The sequence below is a fragment of the Corvus moneduloides genome, chromosome 11 (assembly GCF_009650955.1).
Source record: "Corvus moneduloides isolate bCorMon1 chromosome 11, bCorMon1.pri, whole genome shotgun sequence".
NCBI lineage: Eukaryota > Metazoa > Chordata > Aves > Passeriformes > Corvidae > Corvus > Corvus moneduloides.
Genome location: NC_045486.1, coordinates 3,441,304 through 3,457,336, shown reverse-complemented (window position 1 = coordinate 3,457,336; position 16,033 = coordinate 3,441,304). Strand labels below are relative to the sequence as shown.

Sequence of the window (16,033 nt, the reverse complement as noted above, 5' to 3'; positions counted from 1 at the left end):
GAATTCTTTTCAGTTACTGGTAAAACAGTTGAAAAGTGCTTAAAACCATTGTGTCCCAGTTCAAGATCCAGTCAGGAACTGCCATTTGTTCTCTCAAGCAGTAAAACTCCTCAACTCTCTTGTGGCCTCCAGTCTCACTGTAGGTTACAGGTACTCACCTGGCAGCAATTATTAATCACCATGATACAGAATTTACTCCTCATTAAGGAAAGAAAAAGGTCTTTTTTTTTCCAAGCTCAGAATTGACCATATTTCCCCTCATTAGTTGCCTTTTCTGGCCTTCATTGGGCGACCAGAATAACGTGTTTGACTCCTTGAAAGTGTGTAACTTCTTGGAATAACCTTGTCAGGGTTTATGAGATGTTGGCATTCATTTTGTTCTCTTTCTTTACTTTCCTAAACTCTGTTTCAGCAGTGGCAACACCTGATTCTTGTGAAATATTCTTAGACTAGAGTAGTATAATTAATAAAAGCTGCAAGGGTTTGGTTCCATGATTTATGTGTGCTCCTTGGTGCTTCTCAAGCCACCCTAAATTAGGGCACTGCATCTGTCACTGAGGTGCCATTGGAGTTCTGTGTCATTATTTGCTGGCTAAATTGTTCAGATATTTTTCACCTAAACATGATAGGCTGAAAAAAAAATCATGCTTTTCACTGACCTTCTTGGGGTTTTAAGCTGTGGTTTGGGGACTGAGGCAATTGCTCAAAATTAAAACAATCTCTCTTTTTGAAGGAGGAGAGTGATTTCAGAAGTCAAAGTTGATAATTTCAAATGACCCACGTAAATGACAGATATAAAATGTGGTGCCCTCTGAAATGAAACTCCGTGATGGAGCACTCCACGTTTCTTTGGGGGTTGATTCAGTGATTCTATAACACTCTGTTCCAGTTTAATAATAAACCCATAAAGCTCCTGTTGTTCATTTTAAGGCTTTAGAAACTTCCACTGCTGCAATTCAGCCTTTGCTGTGGGCATTTCAGAATTTCACAATGCATTCTGCCAGGAAAGTGAAGATGTTGAGGTGGCAGCTCTGGATTCATTCACATTTTGGTTATTTTTACTTGATCTCCGTCACTGCTGTTGCTTTAATTTATTTGCAGTTATCCCTGCTACCACTGTCTGGAATTAGAAAGAAAAGGGAATATCTTTATTTAATATGTGAGGGGATTTGTGTAGCACCACTGAAAACAAATCTGTGTGGGGAAAATAACTCAGATATGAAACCCTGATAGGCAACCTAAGATGTTTATTATTTCATGATAAAATACTCTGGACAATCATGAAGAACCTGAGCAAAAGGGAATTTGGATTGTATTGAAAAATAAATAATAGTTTGATTTCTGTGGTTTCGTCTTGGTTTCACTCCACAGAAGAAGGTATGTTGTTCTTAGAAAATGATTATAATCTCTGTCTTCATATTTTCAGGCACTATTTCTTAAATGACCTCCAAACTAATTAATTTTCCCCTTGAAAATGTCAACTTCCCCAAGATCATTAGCCCTCAGAAACATAACACAAAATAATGCTCTTACAGAAGTGAAAAGATTAATTTAATGTAGCAGCCCTTCTTTAACACAAAGCTCCTTTTCATCTTGTCACCAGCGTTGCTCAGGGATTGCCAAACACGTATTACATGTTGAGAATTATCATTGTGTGTTCAGAAATCCAAGCATTAATGAGAAATTCATCCACATGAAGCCACAGAGTTGTAGGTTTATTCTCCAGAGAAGCCAGGAAATAGAAGTTTACCAGTTTCATTATATTCCAGTGGCCGTTGACATGTAATTCCCAAAGGCTTTTGGAAAATCTTACGGAGAGGCTCCTATCCTTCAGGACCATTTGGAACAAGACATGGGGGTTTAGCTCTCTTTTGCCATAGGCACAGTGGAAAAGGAATAATAAAATGCCTTTCCCATATGCAACCACTGGTGCTGTTGGCAGCAAACCCTATTTGCTCAGAATCAAGAAAATCTAATGAAATTGGTGAAAATTTCTTGATCACCGCCTCACCTATAAATTCTTCTCAACAAACTTTACAGGTTTGCTAATCTCTGTAGCCTAAAATAATCCAAATTTAACATGAAATACCTGCTGCACTAAAAAAGTCCTGAAAATGAAGGATACTTGTGATGCATATTTATACATTTTTAATAGCCAGGCAGCAGGGTAAAATTAATAAAAGTTCAACTTTGCATTTATTGCAGCAGATGTATTTAGACAGGTATGGTCATAAATTAAGATGCTGCCCACAATTAGTATTTAGCTCTTAGACTGCCAGGGGCTTTTTTTATAAGTATATTTTCTAACAGATGTGCTAACTTTTGGAGAACACTCTGGAAAGTCTTTGGGGGTGATTTCTATTGTTTTTCCCTATATACCATAAGCTCCTATAAAAAATGTGTGTTCCGTTCTCCTCATAAATCTTGGAGCCCAGTAGGAATATTGTGAAATTGCAGTTCAGTGTTTAATGTTCATGCAAGTCCCGTGGTGGGACTGATAAATAGTGGGGGAAGATGAAAAGTGCTGGTGATACGCCTTTATTACTAATGCTCCTTCTCCCTTATTGGAGATTAAAAACCTAACCCAACTGCTTTCAATTTTCTGCAGCTAATTCCTGCAGCTTTCAGTATGTTCCTGGCCTTCCAGAATGTGGAGCTTTTCCTTATCTGTGTGTCTTTGCTTTTATTTTTCAGAAGGCCACAGTGCTTTTTCTATTCCAGCCACCAAACTCACCCCCGTTAGCAAAGCTTTCTCCTCTGTAGGGCCCATGTCGAGTGTGTCACACAGACTAGGAAGAAATGGCATGGAAAGAAACCTCATAATCACCCAGCACGGGACACCTGTTCTGAGTTTTAAAGGAAAAAAAGTGTTTTGGGCTAGGAGATGATAAATGGAGAGCTGTTGGTAAATCCCCAGTGCCAGGTCAGGCTGGGCTCATCCTCATCTCGGGATGTCCATCCCAGCCCTGAGCTGCTCCATGTGCCAGGGCAGTGGCAGCTGCAGCATCAGACAGAGCTGAGCAATAAGTGGACAGAAAAAGGGTTTTTTTGAGCCATCTCACTTCCCTCTTTCTGCTTCTCTAAAGAGCTGATGGTTCAGAAAGAAGAGGCTGCCACAAGCTGGGAATGAGTAGGAGGCAGAGTGGGACTGGTTAAGTTGGTTTAAGAATATGCACCACAAACCACCTACCAGGAGCTCAAGGTTTAGGATTTGCTTCCCAGGAATTCAGGAGAAATCCTTCCTGAGGAGGCTGGTGGTGTGAACACTTCGGATCATGTGGTTATCATGTCACACACGAGTGTTATATGATATTTAACAGACACTGGGTTGAAGGTTCATGTTCATTCCTGTTCCTTTATGGGTAATATTCCCATTTTTCTGATGCCTTGATTTTAGACCATGTAATTAAAACGTACCTGTGGTATCCTGTTGCTTAATTTGCAGTTTGATTAAAAACTATAGCTGGGTTTCACATACTTCATTTAGCAAAAATTACCGATGGATGGATTAATTTATGCTAATGAGCTGTGCTTCAGTATCAGCAGTGTTTCAGCTGGATGTGTTGTCTCTGGGTCCCAGTGGTCTGCTAATTTAACTGCTTATTGTAACACATGGAGAGTTGCCTTGAAAAACTTATCCTGAGCTGCTGCTTTTACTGTGCTTGGATTTATCTTAATCTGTTTTCTTGTTTTCCCTTCAGCTGTCAACTCAGCCTTAATCTCCAGCAGCTTCTTGCTTTGCTTATTTACTACTTGAAGTATTAATGATCATTGTTCTCCTGTCAATGCTAATTGGCCAAGAGGTTTCCAGATTATTCTTTGTGCTCAAGATGTAGTTTGGATGGCTGTGGACAAAACAGGCAAATCAGGCAACTGACAACAATTCGAGAATTATTTTTATTAAGTGCAGCCCCCCCAAATTTCTCCTGCCATCGAGGACAGGGACACTCCCACGTTGTAAGAGATCCTTCCATGTCACACACAGTTCTGAATTTGCTGAGCAGGCTGTTCATGTCCAGGCAGTGATTGTCAACTGCTCTAATGTCGTTGTTCCTGATTTCCACAAGAGCTGTTGTGAAAAATCTTATTTAATGCCCCACAATCTGAATGCATTCAGGGGTTACAGGAGGTCTTTTGCAAGTAGCAAGGTTCCAAAACCAGAGCTTCTGGAATTCCCCTTCTCCTAATCAAATATTAAACTCATCAGCAACACTTAAACGCCTAAATATCCATTGACAGGCAAATTGTTTAGTTGTTTCTAAACCAGTGCTTTGTGCAGGCACTGTGGAATTTGAAAGGCCACAGAAAATCACTGTCAGGAGAGCAGCGAGTAGAAATCCCGCTGTTAATTTTTTCTGGGAGACATATAAGATTCCATATCCAGCTAACAAGCTGTCTGTGCTTCCCTGCTGAGTTCAGTTCAATGGGAGCAGCATCAAACCCCAGATTATCCATACAAAGCAAGCCCGTTTGCAAGCTGGAATTTTTTAAGCACGCATTAGTTAGAGCAGATCCATAATCCCCCATCAATATTAGCTTCCATCCTGGGAGATGTACAAACCCCTTCCTAAAGATCAGCATTACTCCAGTCTGCTGTTGATTTCATCTGATGGAACAACAAAAATCAAACAGGGGATGTTTCAGGGTTTTTGTTTTGCTTTGGAAAATCAGATTGCCTGATGCCGAATGTTTAAAATGATGTGTTGTATTTGTCTGTTATTTGTAGCTGTGCATTTCCTAGGCTTTTTTTTTTCCATGAATGCCATTAATCCCTATGCCTTGAATGTGTGCATTCCGTAGGTAAAGGGAGCAGCAAGATTTCAGACGCACTAAAGCCCACCCCAAAGTTTCAGCCCAGCGAGGCCCTTGAGCCTGGCACTGAGTACACAATCCGCCTAGTGACTAAGAACTGGGTGGATAACAATAGCATTTTTGAAGATGTAATTGAGACCAGGGGGAGAGGTGAGACACAAAGCCCTTCGAGGTGCTGAACGTTTGTTGTGCCGTGTGATTCGATGTCGAGGTTCCATCTCGTGCAGTGTGAGTGTCCCAAACTCATCGTTCTGTGCTGTGGGGTTGAGGTTGGCCCTTGCAGTTGAATCCCGTGGGAGCACAAACACATCCCAGGTCCTTGGCTGAGCCTTGTGCGTTACACCAGCCTGGAACAATCCCAAACCTTTACAAACCTGAGAGGGGGCAGCTGTGAAAAAAACCCATAAGTGGCCGGTTTGGTGATTTGCACGTACTGGGGGCACTTTTACCTCTCTCTCTTTCGCAAAACAGCTTTTGCATGAGAGGCTTAACAACTCTGTGCTCGGCTTTGCTGTGTGGTGCTAGTCCTGTGAGTCAACTGCTCTCTCAGAGCCACCTTGCCAAGTGTCTGTGTCGTGCCTTGTCACCTGCACGCTCCCCTCCAGTCCCAAATGTCACACTCTGGACACATTCCTGCCTCTCATTGAAGTTAACACCATAAATAGCGATAGAGTGATTCCATTAAGATTCAGCGAAGAACGTGATGTGTTGGTGTTATCGTGGGGTGCTGCCCTTTCCCTCTGATTAATTTTCTCCCTTTTTCCTCCTCTCCCATCTCCCCAAGCCTACGCTGGCATTTACGATGGGATTTCCACCCAGGGCTGGTTCATTGGGCTGATGTGTGCCATCGCCCTGCTCACCCTGCTGCTGCTGACGATTTGCTTTGTCAGAAGAAATAAAGGAGGCAAATATTCAGGTAAATGGATTTATTGTCCTTTCCCTGTGTTCACATGTTAATGACCAACATCCTTCAGAGTTTGCTCTCTGGGGGCCGCAAGGCCGCGAGCACAAACATCCAATTAGGATTTGTAGCTTTTGATAAATATCCACGGAGGGGATTTTAATGAATGTAAGTGGAGCTGTGCTCTCTGGGTGAGGCAGTGCTGTGTGCTGCTCAGAGAGCCTGCAAAGGCCTTTCCCAGCACTCCTGGAATATTCCAGCATTTAATCCAGCTGTGGGGCCAAGATCCTTGCTGGCAGGGCTCTGCTTTCCACCTGGGAACTGCTGCTGGACACACGGACAGAACTTCCACAGGCAGCTTAATAATGGAATATTTCGCTAAAAATTAACTCTGTAATTTTCCAAGCAGTGAGTAAGGATTTAAGTGAATGTATTGATGTAGAAATCTGGTTGCCCAGAGAGGTGGTGGCTGCCTCATCCCTGGCAGTGCCCAAGGCCAGGTTGGACATTGGGGCTTGGAGCAGCCTGGGACAGTGGGAGGTGTCCCTGCCCATGGCAGGGGGTGGGATGGGATGGGCTTTAAGGTCCCTTCCAACCCAAACCATTCCATGATGCTATAAATACTTGCTTTTAATAAATTAGGGAATGGTCCCAAACTCTTGGAAGCTCACAGGTTGTGTCCAGCCAACTCCAGGCCAGGCTGGAGGTGATTGCAGATGGTTTTCCCATTACCCCTGGGAAAAGAAAAATCCGTGGCAGAACACAACACAGAGATCTGTCCTTTATTTTATTTGCACAGTGAAAGAAAAAGAAGATTTGCATCCAGATCCCGAAGCTCAATCAATAAAAGATGAAATCTTTGGGGAATATAGGTAAATAGGACCTGCTTTCACAAGCCTTTGTGTTTCTTGGGGTTTTGTTTCTTTCCAAATGCCATCATTATTTGGGACATTTTATGGCATGCAATTAATGCTGTTTTTCATTTTCAAAGCAAACCTCATAGGAGTGGATAAGAGTAGGAATATCAAGGTATATCCAGTATCTTTCAATCCATCCAAGCTGGGATATAAGGAAATGTTGATGTATTGATGATTTTTTTCACTTTTTTTTTTAATTAGCGTTGTATGAATAATGTAAATATATATGATACTTTGGGGTCCTGCTGAAAAGCCCACTGAAGTCAACAGATAGAATTCTATTCTTCAGTGGGTTTTTGAAACTTAGACCCAAATCATGTAATAATGGGGAATGGTCATTTTGGGGAAGAAAACAAAGAAAAGTTTGAAATATGGTAAAAAACACCAAAAACCCAAACAAACCTCACTACAGAAATCTCTGTAGGAGAATTGAAATAATCACTTTGGCTGCTTTAAAATAACTAAAACTTAAAGCAATATGTAATTGTGATATGAAGGAAAGGACATAATTACAAGAACCATGCTGGAGAACTGGTGATGCTGGCCTTAAGGGCACAAAATTGCTGTTGAAATCCCACTTATATATACTACATTATTTGTACTGGAGTAGGGCTTTTTTTTTCTGCATAATTTCATCTTTATTTAATTTTTAATGCTTTCTAATGGGACAAATATTTAGAAAGGTAAGAAAGCCCTGAGGTTAATAACTTTGACCCCCTCCTTTCCCCCTAAAATCCAAACTTGTCTTTTTTTTTCTGAGGACAAATGCCCTGTGCAGAAAAGTAGCAATTTTTTTCTGTGTTGATTATGCACAAATTGAGTCCATCCTGAAGAAGTGAATTTCAGGTTCATTCCTCTGTCCTTCCTTAGATAACATTGCCAAAGATTTGACACTGAGTTGGCATCAGCAGCAAGGGCTGTAACTGAGTAATTATGTCCCTAATCCAGAGGCCTAATTTAGTTTTTTTGTGTAATCTTTTAATGTTTTCCCAGTTCCCCCCAATGTCCTGTTCAGGCTGTTCCTGTTGCTTGTCTGTGGTGCCATTAGGAGGAAAGGCGAGCAAAATTCCCCTTTTTCCCTGAATTTTGGTGGTGGGGCTGTCCTTTCTCCTGGAATTTTCACTGAACAGAGACTGCAAATGCAGACATTCATTCTGCTTTGGTTTGGGTTCCTCCCCTTTAGCAGAGGCAAAGTCCAGTGAGATAAACTGCAGTAAAATAAAACAACAGCAGAAAAAAGGGGGAAAGCATCTTTATTGGTCATTTGAACTCAAAGAGATGCTCCCAAAGCAGTGGCACGTGACCCACTGGTGTGATATCACTTCACCCACCCAGCTCACAAGGAAAATTAAATAAATACTCCCTGAATGTTGTCCGCTGTTCTGTAAAATGAAAAGTGTCTCTCTCTGTGAGGTGCTGAACACTTAACCTCAGCCCTGATGGCTGGAACAGACCCCTGAAATCCCTTCCAGCATTCCCTTTTCCTTCCCCTTTCCTTTCTGTCCGTCCTGTCTGCCCGAGGCAAAAAGGGAAAAAAACCCAAATAGGTGGGTATTGATAATTGCCTGTTAACCAAAAAAATTGTTGGAATAATGACAAAATCCTGTGTGGGGAAGTCCAGGTGCACCAGGGCAGGACTCACAGGTCAGATCATCCTCACTGTTTCACCCACGTGTGTCCCTCACTCCTCCCTCCTGCTGCTTCCCTTCCCAACCCAAGGGCAGTTTCCCTCCTGGCAAGTGAAAGCCGGATTTTTGGAAAGGCCTTTCTTTATTTTGTAGTGACAGCGATGAAAAGCCGCTGAAAGGCAGCCTCCAGTCACTTAACGGGGACATTAAAGCCACTGGAAGTGCTGATAGTCTGGTAGATTATGGAGAAGGGGAGCATGGCATGTTCAATGAAGATGGTTCATTTATTGGAGCTTATTCTGGATCTAAGGAAAAAGGATCAGTGGAAAGCACTGGGAGTTCTACGGCAACTTTTCCTCTCCACGCCTAAAATGATTGGTGTTTAATTGTGATATTTATCCTGGGTAGCTCTCCACAGTCACCACGTGTGCTCGGGAGCAGGTTGCCAATTGAGCCAGTCAGGAAAAATCCTGACATGCAGGTAATACAAAAACGAGTCACTGCCACTAAAAGATGATTTCTCCATGCTAATTTCTATGTGTTTCCTTCTCAATAAAAAAAAATCATTCTTTACACGATGTGTAAACCCTCTGAGCAACCCAGAGTTTCTCGATGGTGCATCTGTATCCTTACCTGCTGCTCCAGGTGTTCCTTAGGCTTGGAATATGTTTCTCTGTGTAGGATTTTTTCCCTGTATGGCTGTGTGTGGAATTCCCTCATGGCCTTGATTTTAACCTCGAGGTTGTGGCACAAACAAAACCAACAGGTTACTCTGCAAAGTGACACAATGAGGGAAAAGAGAATTGAAACGACCAGAGAAATATATTCTATATATTGTATAATTTTTCCTAAAGAATTAAACCCCTTTGTGTATGATACTCAAAAAACTGTTTTAGTGGTTACAGCTGGCTTAATTACCAATACTTAGAGATGCAGCTTCACCCACAGCAAAGTGTGGGTGAAGCTGCTGCCCAGTAGCTGGCACTATTTCCTTAAATAAGTTAAGCTGCAGCTCTTTCCTGTGGCAAGGCAAAACAGGGTTCCCATCCACCATCACTCGAAATATTTTCATTTTTCCCCAGCTGCAAGCTGCATTTCTGAGCAAACTCCTTGGTGTCTGTCTCATATCTGTATATTTGTGAGCTAGCAAACATCCTGTGGAGACGTTGTACATATGATATTAATATTGACACAAGTCCAGAGCAGCCTGGTTTTATTTTGAACTGAGACATGTTGCTAGCATGGGTCTGTATAGCTGTGTAGGAATGACTAGAATTGCTTCTCAGTATGGATTTGGAACAGCAGAATTAGTTTTCAGATGGAGTTGTATGTTTAGGAATCATCCAAACCTCACACCATTCAAGCATCACCTAAACTGGACCTACCTGACTTTCAAGAGTTCATTTATTTTCAGCCTATTCACTGTTAAATAAACAAAGGCAAAAGCAAAGAGAAAATATTATGGTAGAGTTTCTTTTCTATTTTGTTGGCTGAATGCTGGTTTAAATCTGGTTCTTTGCCTCTCCAACACTAACTCAGCCGAGCTGTACAGCACATTTTTTTGGTCTTTTTGTATTGGAATCTCCTGAATCTCTTTTTAATAGCATTTTTTTTTCTGAATCTGCTTGAGTAGAGCATCAATGTGGCTTCGTTTCTTCTTGCACTTCCAAATGGCTGCCACTCCATTATAAAGGTTTTTAAGTAGTTCCTGCAGGAGGAATAGATCCTAAAAGCTGTTTGGCATCCTGATAGCAATTAGGCAAATATCCCCAATGGCTCCTTCACGGGCTCCATGATTTCAATGGAAGGAAGAGAGGAAGCAAGAATTACTCCCGTGGTTCTGAGTTCCCAGCAAGGGCTACAGTGAAGCCCAGGGAAATGCAGCTTTTTCCCAGTGGGAAGGCTGTGGATCACACACAGGACTCCCCTCAGGCTGGGGCTGCTGCTCAGAGCTTGGCAGTTTCTGGAAGCCTTTGCTGCTTGATGCTTCTGCTTATCTGTGCCTCTTCTGGGGTTTTTAACAGGAGCTTTCAGGGCTTTTCATGTAACCTCTTTTTGGGAAAAGCAAACCCCAAAGAGCCACTCCAAAAGCTCCATTCAGGCTGTGCCTGTGAGTATAAAATGAGTGGAAATCTGCCCTCAATCAAAAATCATTGCATGCCATGGCAATGACCCACATCATTCACTTTTTATAAAGTTATATTTTCTGTATTTTGTTCAATCCAAACACTGAAAAAGTCCAAAAGCCTTTTATTTAATTCTGGGGGGGAAGTAATTTTCCAAAGAAGGGAGTGCACAATTAGAGAAATGTGAAAATTGGCATCTCATGAACAGAGACATTTCCCAGCAGCATCTTTATCTGCTGACTCGTGTCTGCTGCAGCCCAAACCAGATAAAATCTAAGAACTGATTAGCCTTGTGACAATCTGCTGCTTGCTTTGGGCTGGTTTTAGTGTGTTTCTTTTAGGAATCATCTGGAATGATCAAAGGTCTTTGAAAAGGGAACAAAATTAGGGAATAAAATTGGGGTGGGCTTGAAAAAGGAACAAAATTAGGGAATAAAATTGGGGTGGGCTCCCCCAAACCCTCACACTGGGCTGGGGGGGCTGTGCCTGCACACACCCATCCTATCTTCCTGTGGGTCACTGCAGATAAAGCAGACCCCTCATCCCAGAAAATGCCTCTGTTGAACAGCCCCAAATTTCAGACCATATCAGTGAGTGTCAGATGATCCTGTGATGGATGTAAATCCCCTGTGCAGCTCTTGCTGCCGAGGTGTTTGTGCCATCCCTGTGCTGTGCTGCTCAGCCGTGCTGCTGGCGCTGCTTTTCCCACTCCAATTTTAATTCACAGCCCTAAATCTTAATGTTGGTGTTCCACGAGGCCTCAGGATCTAAAAATCAAACAGGGAGGAAAAGATGTGCAATGGAACCTGGATTTCTGAACATGGATTTTGAGGAATATGCCCAATGAATATTAAACAAGTGGCTCAAACTCCCAGGAAATCTCACTCACCTGAGCTGTTTTCTCTTCCCTAGTCATTTATATTCCTTTTTTCTCTTGCACTGGGATGTTTTCTGCTGTAAAGGCACCCTGGAAAGTGCAGGACATTGGTGGTTTTTTAGAGATTTTTTTTCAAAAGTAAATCAACAGAGCAAGCTGAGGTTTTCCTGAGGAGTTTTTTGTCATTGCAAGGAGCTGGGCTGGGGTTTTGTCTTGGTCTGTGACAGATGAGAGGAAGTGTGACCACGTAGCTCAATAAAACGTGCCACCAATTGTCCCTGAGTTGGAAGGGACCCACAAGGTCATCAAAGTCCAGCTCGTGGCCCTGCACAGGACAGCCCCAAAAATCACACCCTGTTCTGAAATAGTGCACTGAGTATTAAATCCTTTGAGCTCCTTTGTTTGGGATTTTTGGGGATTTTTTTTTTTTTTCGCTCTGGCCAGGAGTGTTTATTAAAATCACCTGCCGGAAATCTGTGGTGAATTCATTAATTAATACCTAGCAGGGAATTCCAGGCTGCCTGCTGGGAGGAAGAAGTCCAGCCATGGGAGCAGAACAGGGAGTTATCAATTACGAGTTATCCCAGGCCATGGCTGTGCTTGGGTTCCGTTTGGTTCTGACAGCTCAGGACATTTTACCTCAGTCCAAGTGTGAGAGGGAAAATGACACTTTCAGATTTGAAATCCCAGTCGACCCAGGACGTAATTCCAACCAGCAGGGAGGAGGCATTTCCTTGGCCCCATGGATCCGGGTTTGGGGATCTAAGCAGCCTCTGGAAGAAGAGAGGGATGGGTCTTGCTGACAAAGTTGTGCAGTTTTGACTGTGCATGAGATTAAACAAATAAAATCAGCTCTTCCTAAATAATGGGAAAAAACCCCTCTGTCCTTTCTCCCAAGGGAACTGTTTGAATTCCCAGAGCAGCATAATATTGATTTGGTGTGGATTAATTTTTCTCTAATTTATATATATATATTTATATGTAAAAATGTAATTACACAATCAAGAACTTCCAGGAACAGCACCAGCTTCCTTCATTGGCAAAATTAGGGGATCCAATCTCATGGCTCTGCATTCCAGCCAGTAAAAATACAGCACTGGGCATCCAAGCCCTGCTGGGGCTGGAATGTTAGGAAGAGCAGAATTAGGAATCAAATCAGAAAATGGCTTTCCCCCTCTGGATAAAATTGTGTGTTCATGTATAAAAAATTAAAAATTGTAACTCACATCTTAAATGGATCTAATTAGCAAATCATTTAATGACTGATATTTGTTCTGCTGTGTCCACGTTACACCAATTCCAGTGAGTAGCTCTTTTCCTGGTAACTGCTTCCATTGACTGAATGGCTCCAATCCAGTGCATGAGAGGTTTTCATCAAAATTTTCAGGCCAATATTCTTTTTGAGATGAAAACAAATAGTAGCACAATCTTCCTATATTAAAAAAAAAAACAAACAACCAAGGTGGGGTTTTTAAACAGTAATTCCACATTTTGTAAAGAAAACTTACGAAAAATATTTACTGCTCCTTGAGCTTCCGAAATGAAACCTCAGCATCATTTTTCATAGCCATGATATTGCAGATGAGAGGTGTATTTAGGTTATTTTACTCACCTGTAAGAACAGATAGAAAGAAAGGAAATTCTTCCTGGAGAATTGCCTTTGTTTGCCAATGGATCACACCCTCGGCTGCACCTCTGTCAATGCTGATGACAAAATAAAAAGGTACAAACCACGCTGGAGTAGCAGGACATGTTTACATTGCAGCTCTGGATCTCTCATGTAAAATCTCAAGTGATCTGCACTGATTTGTTCTGTTTTCAGGCAGGAGCCCCTCGGCGGGTTTGAGCCAAAGCATTCTGTCTGTTCATTTTTTATTGTTATGGTTCTGACTTTAAACAAGAGACTTTGTAATTTCATGAGAAAAAGATCGAAGCAAATGTGGTGTCACCATCACAATGTTACATTTTTGGGGAGCTAAATGTTAGTGTGCATTGATTAAAGTTTAGAGAAACGTGTTGTACTGTAGTTGCTGTTTGTACCACGCAGATGTGCACGTATGGTTTGAAAAGATATTTTCATTTTACATGAAATACAACTTTGCTAATAAAAGTTTGACTTGATGTAATCTTCAAAAGCCTTGGCTGTGATCTGCAAGTTTCTCTTTTGTTTGATTGGGGGGTTTTGTTTGATTTTTTTTCCACTTGACACTGTTTACTTGCTGGGAATCTGATTTAATTGTGACTCACAGACCTCTCTAGGCTGTGGTCTGTGGGGTTTTTTTGGTTTCACACCAAGGCTGAGCTGCCCTTGGCTTTCACTGGGAGTTTTGGACACCATGGACCATCAGCCCTCTAGATATGACACCAAAGCAGGATGAAGCTGACCTGCAAACACCCTGAATTCAAATTCCTCATTGATTCCATGTGATCCTGTCCTGGACCAAACTGTCACCCTGTGTATTGTTAGCATCTCTCACATGCCTTTTTCACCCTATTAACAGCACAAAACCTCCCAGCACACAGAGTTCCTACTCCTCTTCATTAAAGGTCACCAGAATATTGGTAATTTTTATAAATATCCAGGCACACACAAACCCAATAAAACCTTCTGTTGTTTTTTAGGGAAAACCACACTTATGCTTAAAGACTGAAATCTCTATGTATCCATTTTATAGGAATTTAGCAAATGTGCTTTGTTTGCCAAGGAAAATACCTCAGTTCTTTTGTTATTCTCTCCCCATCCCCAATATTTGGTGTTCTGTGGTTAATTCTACTCTGTCCATGGGGAGGGTTCTGCAGATGAACACAAATTCACCCTCCTGACACCTGGAAGAGCCAAACTGAGGACTCATTAAAAGCCAGCAGACAAGTCCATGGCAGCTGATACTGCTGCAAAATCGGGGTTTTTTAATGTATTTAACAGGAATCTGAAAGATCTGGTTGATGCTCAAGTGTGTTGAGCATCACACTTGATGCTGGTGTGGCTTTTGTGCTGTTTTGAGTGTATTTGATTGAAACATTCTGTGCTATTCAGAGCGTATTTCACTGTACTTTAGTGAAAGAAAGTCTCCTTTTTGCCCCCTGTTTTTAGCTGCTTCACTTCAGCAGGAAGGTTTCAGGAGGTTTTTTTATGCATTCTTCACCCGCAGGAGCTCCTGAATACATTCAGTGGGAATGCAGCACTGTGCTAACAGGCATTCACCTTTCAGGAAGGCATCAAGGGCATCCCAAGAAGGTTTTATTACAATTCATATCCTGGAACAATGAGATTTACACTTTTCTCAAGAGCATAATGGGGAGGAGAAAGCCCTACAATCATGTGCTTCACTGGAGTGAGAATGAAGGTGCTGCTGCCACTGTCAGGTGCGTGGGAGCAGATCCCACAGAAGTTTAAGGATGAAATACGGGATGAATACACTCTTACTTGATATTTTGCTTTTGAGACAAGGTTAGCATTGTCAGACCTGTTTTGGGGGCAGAGCATTCCTTCTAATGTTCAAACATTTCACTCCGTTCTTTGGTCTCACAAGGAGATGTCACTGCTTTTCCACTTTGGCATCTGTTAATCAGCTGGGAATGCAGAGGAGCCACTCAGCCCCAGGGAAACACCAGCAGCCTCACGCTGCTGAAATGTCTGAGCTCTGCACATTCCTAAGCCTCACTGAACAAGACTTGGGGTTTTTTTTACCATTCTTGAAGCCCTCATGATGTGGCTAAACCCACCCAGAAGAGCTGCCCCACCCCATGCCCTGGATGTAGAAATGGGCATTTCTGTAAAAAACACCACTCTGCATTTCAATTTTTTTTTTTTCCTGTAGAGTCTGTGCTTTTGTGCTGCATCTCCATCGCAGCCTGGGGGTTGCAGCACGTTCTTCACCATTTGTTTGGAGCACTGGGGCAGGATTATCTCAAACCAGAAAATAGGCAGCAGTACCCTGAGCTTGGGGTTTTTTTTTGTTTTTACCACCTGGTTTTGTCTGGGAGTCCCAAAGTTTGTTGCAGTACGTTTATTGACTTAAAACTCTAAAAATGGATGGTTTTGGCAGTTCTGAGACGGAGGTGAGAAGCAGGGATGTGAGGAGGAGTGGGAGGGTGGGAAGCAAGGGCAGCTGTGGCTGGCACAGGACCAGAACTGGGTCATTCCCAATTGCTCCTCCTGAAGGAAATGAGGTACAGGAGGTACCTCTGTACTAATTATCCTGCTGCAAATCAGCTTTTCCCAATCTGGGATAGAATTACCTTCATGGCTGAGAAGTGTTTCCCTCAGCTCTGGAATGGGGAAGCTCTGCACTGGTGTCACAGCTCATCCTGGGGGAGCAGGAGGAGAGGCCTGGCTCCCACTTCTTGCTGGGCTGGGGGTGGAGCTGGAGCTGCTGGAAGCTGCATGGAAAGCTGGACCAGGCACCCAGGTGAGAGTAACCAGCAATGGGAAAAGGGGTTTGGTGCTGCTTTACCTGGTAGAGAATGTTAAAAGAGGAGATCTGGGGGCTGTGGTCCCTCCCGAGGGCGTTTGCTGTTTCAGGGCTGGTTTGCAGCCTGTGCTGTGGGATTTTCCCATTTTTCCCTGGCTGAAAGATGTGGCTGCTCTGCTGTGTTTCCTCTGGAGCAGCTCTCTCATCCTTGCTGCCTCTCCTGCACAAGCTTTGTTGTTTTCTTCCCCCTCCTGACTCTATCAGGATTTATCTGTGCTGATCCCTCAAGTCTTCCTTCCTGGCTTGGAGAAGTTCCAGCCTGTTTTGTATCCGTGCTGTGTTGACGCTTTTTCTTCTCCA

At 42.7% G+C, this 16,033-nt stretch overlaps 1 protein-coding gene across 12 annotated transcripts in view; it reads left to right on the top strand.

Annotated features, from left to right (window-relative positions):
* The window catches only part of CHL1 (cell adhesion molecule L1 like), a 131,756-nt gene extending 118,360 nt beyond the window's left edge, over positions 1-13,396 (top strand). For 9 of the 12 annotated variants that reach the window (XM_032120390.1, XM_032120384.1, XM_032120392.1 and 6 more), the window contains 4 exons: positions 4,801-4,962; positions 5,597-5,728; positions 6,513-6,585; positions 8,412-13,396. In XM_032120390.1, coding sequence (XP_031976281.1) covers positions 4,801-4,962; positions 5,597-5,728; positions 6,513-6,585; positions 8,412-8,628 — 584 coding nt within the window. In that variant the 3' untranslated portion in view covers positions 8,629-13,396. Of the gene's footprint in view, positions 1-4,800; positions 4,963-5,596; positions 5,729-6,512; positions 6,586-7,309; positions 7,314-8,411 lie in introns of all 12 variants that reach the window. The other 3 variants (XM_032120394.1, XM_032120393.1, XM_032120395.1) reach the window with 3 other exon arrangements.
* The last annotated feature ends 2,637 nt before the right edge of the window (positions 13,397-16,033 follow it).